The sequence below is a fragment of the Nothobranchius furzeri genome, chromosome 5 (assembly GCF_043380555.1).
Source record: "Nothobranchius furzeri strain GRZ-AD chromosome 5, NfurGRZ-RIMD1, whole genome shotgun sequence".
NCBI classification, from domain to species: domain Eukaryota; kingdom Metazoa; phylum Chordata; class Actinopteri; order Cyprinodontiformes; family Nothobranchiidae; genus Nothobranchius; species Nothobranchius furzeri.
The window spans coordinates 62,319,468-62,326,800 of NC_091745.1; the positions used below are offsets into that span (position 1 = coordinate 62,319,468).

Genomic DNA, 7,333 nt, shown 5'->3' on the forward strand with positions numbered 1-7,333 from the left:
CGCCGTGGCGGCATCAGGGAGCCTTAGGTCGTTTATAAGTGGTCACACAGCGGCGGTAATGTGGTGCAACCGTGTCCTTTTTATAAAAGATTATGCGATAGCGGCATAAAGGAGGGATGAGGGCGGTCTCTGCGGTGCCGCAGATTTCCATTTATCTTGGACATAAATTGCTTTTCATTGCGATTGAAGCCGTGATCATTACATTTTTTTTAACAAGCCGCTCCTAAAGGTGTCTGTCCCCATCAGTCCCCGTGCAGTCTCTGGTGATCTGAGCTTCAGCTCCAATGGAGAGATGCTCATGGAGTGCTGCAGCGCTCTTGTTTGCTCAGTTCTCAGCTGATTTTGTTCAAAAAGCAAAACTTGTTTACTTTCATTTTCAATATAGTCGTCGGTCGGAGCTCGGCAGTAACTCCTCATGTCATCATGACAGCTCCCTCTGTTGCGCCTTATAGGACCAAAAATTACCACAATATTACTACCAAGCAAGGTGGAACGAATGCTGCAAAATTCACGGAATGCCATGCCAGCATGCCACGTTTATAAGACACGCCGTTGCGGTAATTTTACGCAGGTTTGCCGGCACAACGTGTCTTGTAGAAAGGGCTTTAGACCCGCTCCCATTAATTTTAGACCCAATTTTTATGGTTATATGTTACAAAGCTGCCAAAATTTTTCAAAACTGGGCACCATTTCATTAATTTCGAACAACATTTTGATGTATTAATGGTAAAAACTACACGCTGCCACTTTAAATACAGAACTTCTAACTACAGGGTTAGTTTCAGCAGATTTCTGTTGGACCTAACCCCTGGATGATCCTTGTGTATAACAACAGAACTCCATGGAAATAAACGTTCATCAGCCCTGATGGAAGTAAACTATATTTCTCTGAACAGAAGCTTTTCAGGGAGCCATCTACAACAACAAAAAACACTTGAAAATTGCCAAAAAGTCTTTTTAGGTCATGAATTAGCCATCAGCAAACCTAACAATAACCAGTTTGCAGTAAACATTTGTATATTTCTCCAACAATTCAGTGATGAGTTTAACATTTTTCTGATTCAACCAAACATCCACAAACCATTATACAGCCACCGCCGTTACCATGTGGTTAGTCCAGTTCCCCAAATTATTTAGACAACTTAAACCAAAGTGTTTTATTGTTACCTAATGCATCACATTATCATTCCAGCTGTGTAGTGGCTCATTTACGGGAGAAAATAAATGCTTATTTTAGCAGCAGAGTTTTTACGTCTGCAGACCTGTCATGTACATCATTTACAACTTAGCGTTTTCTTTACAGCAAACACACAAAGCTTTGAATTACTTGATGCAAATGAAGCCTTTCATCTGATTAGAAGCCATCCTGGGACTTTGAAGGCAGAGATATTTGTTGGTCCAGTGTGTGAGGGGAACAAGGATGATAAAACACCTCCACCAGGACAGATGGAGCCTTCTCACTATTTAGAGATCCTTTTAAAATTCCTTTCCAGCTCAATGAGCACTGACGGTGTTTTCTGAGGTTCTCGGATTTGTTTGTGACACACAGACACAAGATGGCTTCTAAAATAAATGAATGCTCATACTAGATTAATCCAACTCCGGAAAACGCCTGATTGCTAATTCTGCTAATGACAAACTGGTTCTTTTCCATCGGTTTGTGTATAATGTAGGTTTTGTTCAGCAACATCTCGTTTATTTTCACTTCAGTCGGACTGCAGATGCGACAGCTCATAGATCATTTATGATGTGTGGCGTTCTGCCTTCTTATTTACCATATTGTGTCAAATCTTCAAGGTCACAACAGGAATGACGGAGAAGCAGCGTTTGACAGTGCGTGTGATAAAGGGCGCTTCCTTACCGTGGCGACATTTAAGACAATTTATGAGGGGCTCTTTAAGAGGCGGAGCGTCGCAGATACAGCAAACTTCTTCCACCCCGGCAGAGACTGAGACACAGAGAGAGGGGGGGGGGGGGGGGATGTGAGAGAGGAAGTCAGAGACGAAGCAGTCAGCTGTATTAATTTATGTATATTGATTCACATCACTGCCACCTCATTGATTTCAGTGTCTCCTGCACCCTTTCAGACTTTACTTCATTGGACGCGCTGATGTTCAACCTGTCCTAACAAGTGTCCAACGTCCCCTCTGACTCCATGTCAGGTGGATCAGGGGAGACGTCGCCCTATGGGGTCATTAATCTGCCACATTCATAAGAGCCTCGTGCCTTTAAAACATCCCAATCATTTTTATTTCTGCACTTTCCAGGACAGCCAAGAGATCTTGGAGCTAAAAAGAATCAAATTATTGTAACTTAAAACAGGAAAATAAGAGCTAACATCCTTTGAGCATCTGAGGTCAGAAAGGTCAGAAAAGATGCATTTTGGGTTGAAATAATCCTTTTGAAGCAGATGGTTAGATGCATTTTTTTGCTTTCTCTAAGGCCTAGTCCACACGTAGCCGGGGTTTTTTAAAAACAAATATCCGCCCCTCCAAAAACTTGCATCCACACCACCACGTTTTAAAACAAAACTCTGTCCACACGTACCCGGATAAATGCGTTGTTAAGGACATGCCAGACCTGTAGGCGGCAGTACTTCCCCCGTTCTTAACCTCGTCCTTCGTCTGTGGTCTTCCGCAAGGAGCAGTAATTCCGCTTGCAAAAACAAACAAGCAGAAAGCGCTTGGACAATTGATGGATCGGGTAGTGACAGAGCGCAGCTTCGAGGGCTTCCATGCTGTCGGCTAGTGTAAACACAGGTCGCACACGTGATGTCAACGTTTTTTGCCGCGGAAAGTGACGTTGCGGACCTTAAAACTCCGGTTTTGTCTGTCCACACGCAGACACCCAAAACGGAGAAAACGCAGATCTTCACTTTAGCCAGAGATTTTAAAAAGATCCGTTTTCGTGTGAAAAAACTCCGTTTTCATGTGGATGACAGGCCAAAACGTAGAAAATATCTACGTTTTGGCAGATCCCCGGCTACGTGTGGACAGGGCTTAAGTCTGAAAGTAAACTATTTTGAAGCCTAGAAGTAATCTTGATGGGATTTATATTCAAGACTATATCAGGTTTCATAATAACTAAAGACTGCACATGTGAGGTCCAAGCAAACAGCGGATAAGCTAAAGTTTTATTTCATAAAATGTCAAAAATTGTGGTTTTTCAACAGAACTGTGCAAAAGTCTCAAGTCTTGTTGTTTATTTCTTTATTTCCAAGCACTCAGGCTATATTGTAATCTGTTTTAAAACATCCTTGTAGTGGATCTGGTTTTGTTCCATTTCTGTCTTAATTTGATAGTGTGTCTTTATAGTTTGTTTCTGTTATTTCCTTTGTGGGTGGGGACGATGGGTTTAGTCCCGTATAGTTTGGTAAGTTTAAAATCTACTGTTAAAACTTGAATAAAAAGGCCTTGTTTAAAAAATAGGTCCTGTTCAGAAGTTTTCCAAAGTCATTTTTGAACTTCAGCTGCTTTTCCAACCACATTTGGGAATGTCCTTTAATGGTTCATTAAGCTTCTTTATTAGAAACTTAGGAAATAAATAACGAGGGAGTGTCAATTTTATAGTCAAAAAATGGACAGAAAATTTGAAAGTAGGCTGTTTTAGGAAAAGCTTCACCTGATTGTAATTATTATTGTTGTTGTTGTTGTTGTTGTTATTGTTACTGTTGTTGTTATTCTTCTTGGAAACTGCTGAGCATTCTGAGGAGTTATTTACAGGTTGAGTTCAGAACCAAATGCTAAATAGGGTGTTCGTGTTTAGAAAGGCCTATAATAGCTCATTTACACAATGCATTATGGGTGTTGCAGTTCTTTGCACCACTGCTGGATCTGCAGTGTATCTGCATTTCTTATTATAAAGTAACAACTAGGGATGCACAATATGAAATTTTGGGCCGATACCAGTGTGTGTGTGTGTGTGTGTGTGTGTGTGTGTGTGTGTGTGTGTGTGTGTGTGTGTGTGTGTGTTATTACATACACACACATTTACGCATCATTGTAACATGACTAAACAGTCACACATCACTCTCACCCTCTGAAACTGAAACACAAACAGAAACAAGATGGAAGAAATATTTGTTGCCAATATCGGCCCAGATTTACTTATCAAACTGATACCGACCTGATGCAGATATATAATGTGCATCCATAGTAACAACCCTTTGACTTCGACACTAAAGGTTCCTGACTTGCTGAGGTAAATCTCTGATCTGTCATTCAGATGTGAAAAAGGCTCCCAAGAGAAGAGCCAGAATTGTGTAAACACAAAACAAAACCAGTTCTGAATTGGCTCTTTAAGCTCTGCCGTTACCCGAAGCCTGTCACATACACAACATGTTCCGTTTTTAGCCGAATCTATTAAAAAGGCAGTAAAAAGTTCCCAGTTTGACAGGTACAGATGCGGATTTTCGCTCCAACAAGGTGAAGCTGAAAGAGCCATCAAGCTTAAGGATGATGGATCTCTCTGGCCCTGATTCTTTAGAGACATCCTGACTTTTCTCGCATCTTTAATTCGGACACTTCTTTTGGCCTCAAATGTGTTCATTTTAAAGCAAATGAAAAAAAATGTTTACCTTAAAATTCTGCTATGACCAGAAAATGACAAAAAAAGAATCAAACCTGAGGAGAGAACTGAAGAAAACTTTACAAGAAAGCCCAAATCCTTCAAATTAAAGTGTAAAAAAATAATAGTCTTTCACTGACCACATTCTAACCATTAGTCTGAAAAAGGAAAACATGCATGTTAATGATAGCTTTCAGAAACGTTTTCAGCAGCAGCAACAGGAAATCTTCCTAAACGTGGCCTGAAATAATTTGGAGACTTGCAGGAAACTCGCTGCTGAAATCTGTTGCTCAGTCAGAAAAGTTCTCGGCGCAGGGAAGTTTCTAACTCCTCCAGCTGACGGGAAAAGAAAGTTTTTCTTACACGAGTGAATGTCCTTCCTCAGAACCCAGAACTCAGAGTTGTCCTCAAATCTCACCAGACAACACTGCTTGACTCCGTCTACCTGAGGAGAGCAGACACCAAACATCATCATCATCAGAGTGCTTTGGATCAACACACACACATACACACACACACACACACACACACACACACACACACATACCCGTTTTACATTGCCAAGGTACAGTAGTCCATCACTCCAACGAGCCAACACATCATCTCCCTCACTGACACCCCCCATCCTGAGGAGAGACACAGAGAGGAGAGAGCAGGGCTCGTGTGAAATGGAAATCCGATTTATTTGCTGAACACTTTGCCGCCGCCGCTGCTGACGGAGGGGTTTACAGCCCCGGCATTCTGACTGCCTCTCAGACAGTCGGGTTTTGGTGCAAATGGGTTCAAATCTAAACGCCCCCCCCCCCCCCCCTCCTCCTTCTTAGACCTGAGCATACAGCCTGTATCCAGCACAGTGAAGGATGAGAGTGAGTATACACAACCAGAGAGGAAGATAAATGATTACTGCACACATCAAACACACACACACACACTCACATACACACACACTCACTGCATGATGGTTACTGCAACACAGTTTCACTGAACAGGCAGAGCTCCCTGTGCAGCCACTTGAAGCATCCTCGGTGGACTTTGCTGCTGTCGCCACCTTCTCAGTTTTTAAGAAAACTTAAACAGATGCGTGAAATGACTGCAGACACTGTTCTTTTTCCACACTGCATTTGTTCCGGTGCATGCACTCAGGTCTACGCAGATGCAGGATGCTGAGCAGCATCTGATGGAGGATGGAGCCAATTGGACAGTGAGCTGGCCGGTGAAGGGTACCTGTCAAGTCGAACTCCTTTCCGTCGGGGTCACGGTGATTCCTGGACAGGAAATGCCCTCATCTGCCGTGGATCCCTGCTGCCCAGATTCCTGCCTGCTGCGATGCGCAGCTTTTGGTGGAAAAGAAAAAAAAAAAGAAAAGGAAACAGAAAAGTAGAAGATGTGCATGTATTCTGTGTCTCTGCCAGGCGCCAGTGTGTCAGTCAAGCCGTCAGCGAGGGGGAGGAGGAGGAAGAGGAGGAGGACAAAGGCGACTGTCCGTCTTTCAGTCTAGTTTGTCCGTCCTCCGCGATGCCGTTTCGTCATGTTCCCGTCGCTGTTGCTCCCCCTCCGTCCCCCCCCCCCCCCCCCAGCTACTAATACGGTGCGGGTTTGTCAAAGCTGCGCCGGAATCAAGCCGCCAGAGACGCCATCATCCCTCCCGCTCGCTCTCCGCCGACTTGTTGTGACGCAGACATAAAACACCGACATATCCGACCGAGGAGGGGGGCTCCTTATCGTCTGAGAGCATGACCGGTAAACAGTTGTGACAATACAGTGATGCCTGAGCTCTAAGGGCAGCAGGAGGGCACCACAGCCTCGGTGGAAGCGCGCGTAACAGCGGCCAATTAAGCAGCCAATTAGTGTATTTTCCCGCCTCGTTGATTGGTCTTCAACAAGTTTAGGAGACCGGTGGAGAAAAGTTTAACAGCAGAACACTTTAAAAGGTCTTGTAATTTTAGTCTCTGCTGACATGAACTTTACTCTTCTTTCACAGGTCATTTAAGGACATCAGCGGTATACAACTGATTCTGAAAAGTTTCGTTTTACTCATCATGAGGAACTCGTGCACACTTGCTTCAACATTTTCTCAAAATATGAAACTATACCGATATAAATCAAGTTATCCAACAACATGAGTTAACTTCAAATAAAATGAGAAGTACTTAATAAAAGACCCTAAAATATTACATTAGCTCACTTACGTGCTTACTGGTTAGTTCTGACAAATCCCAGATTGTTCGTGTGTTTATTTCACCAGTCAGACACGAGCACGGTAACACCGCTGGTTCAAAATGGCCTCTGGTAAATATTTCTTCAAAAGAAGGTGAAGTGTTATTTTCAGTAAGTGATCACTAGATGGCGCGCAAACACAAGGAAGTCTGTTGGAAACACTGCAGCTGGAGAATCAGAGAAGATTTGAAAGTGTCAGACAATCATAAATCACGCTTGTGTGGTTGTCAGGAAAATAGACTTACCAAGAGACACCAAAAACGGGTTTTGATGATGTTGACTCTAAAACTGCCCTGAGATCAGTGGTTTTTAAAAGCTGAGATCAGGATGAGAGTTGATCTGATTTTAGAGTTGCAATTGTTACCAAGAGACAGAAACAGAAATATTATTTATATTGATCAAAATAAACATTAAACGTGGTTTCTGATGCTGATTCTTTATGACTCACATCTGTCATCACCCCCCAAAATTTTTTTTGCAGAAAAACTATAATAATGAGTATCTAATCATGATGTACACACGTAGCCAACATTTTGGCACTTTAGTGCAT

The 7,333-nt window shown here is 42.8% G+C and overlaps 1 protein-coding gene across 3 annotated transcripts in view; it reads right to left on the reverse strand.

The window, feature by feature from the left end:
* The window catches only part of phf1 (PHD finger protein 1), a 50,266-nt gene extending 43,405 nt beyond the window's left edge, over positions 1–6,861 (reverse strand). Inside the window, exons 1-5 of one of the 3 annotated variants that reach the window (XM_054740861.2) lie at positions 6,756–6,861; positions 5,791–5,900; positions 5,114–5,192; positions 4,930–5,011; positions 1,862–1,948 (exon numbers count right to left, since the gene is read on the reverse strand). In XM_054740861.2, the coding sequence (XP_054596836.1) occupies positions 1,862–1,948; positions 4,930–5,011; positions 5,114–5,191 (247 nt within the window). In that variant the 5' untranslated portion in view covers position 5,192; positions 5,791–5,900; positions 6,756–6,861. Of the gene's footprint in view, positions 1–1,861; positions 1,949–4,929; positions 5,012–5,113; positions 5,193–5,518; positions 5,655–5,790; positions 5,901–6,755 lie in introns of those variants that run through there. The other 2 variants (XM_054740862.2, XM_070550994.1) reach the window with 2 other exon arrangements.
* Between the last annotated feature and the right edge of the window lie 472 nt (positions 6,862–7,333).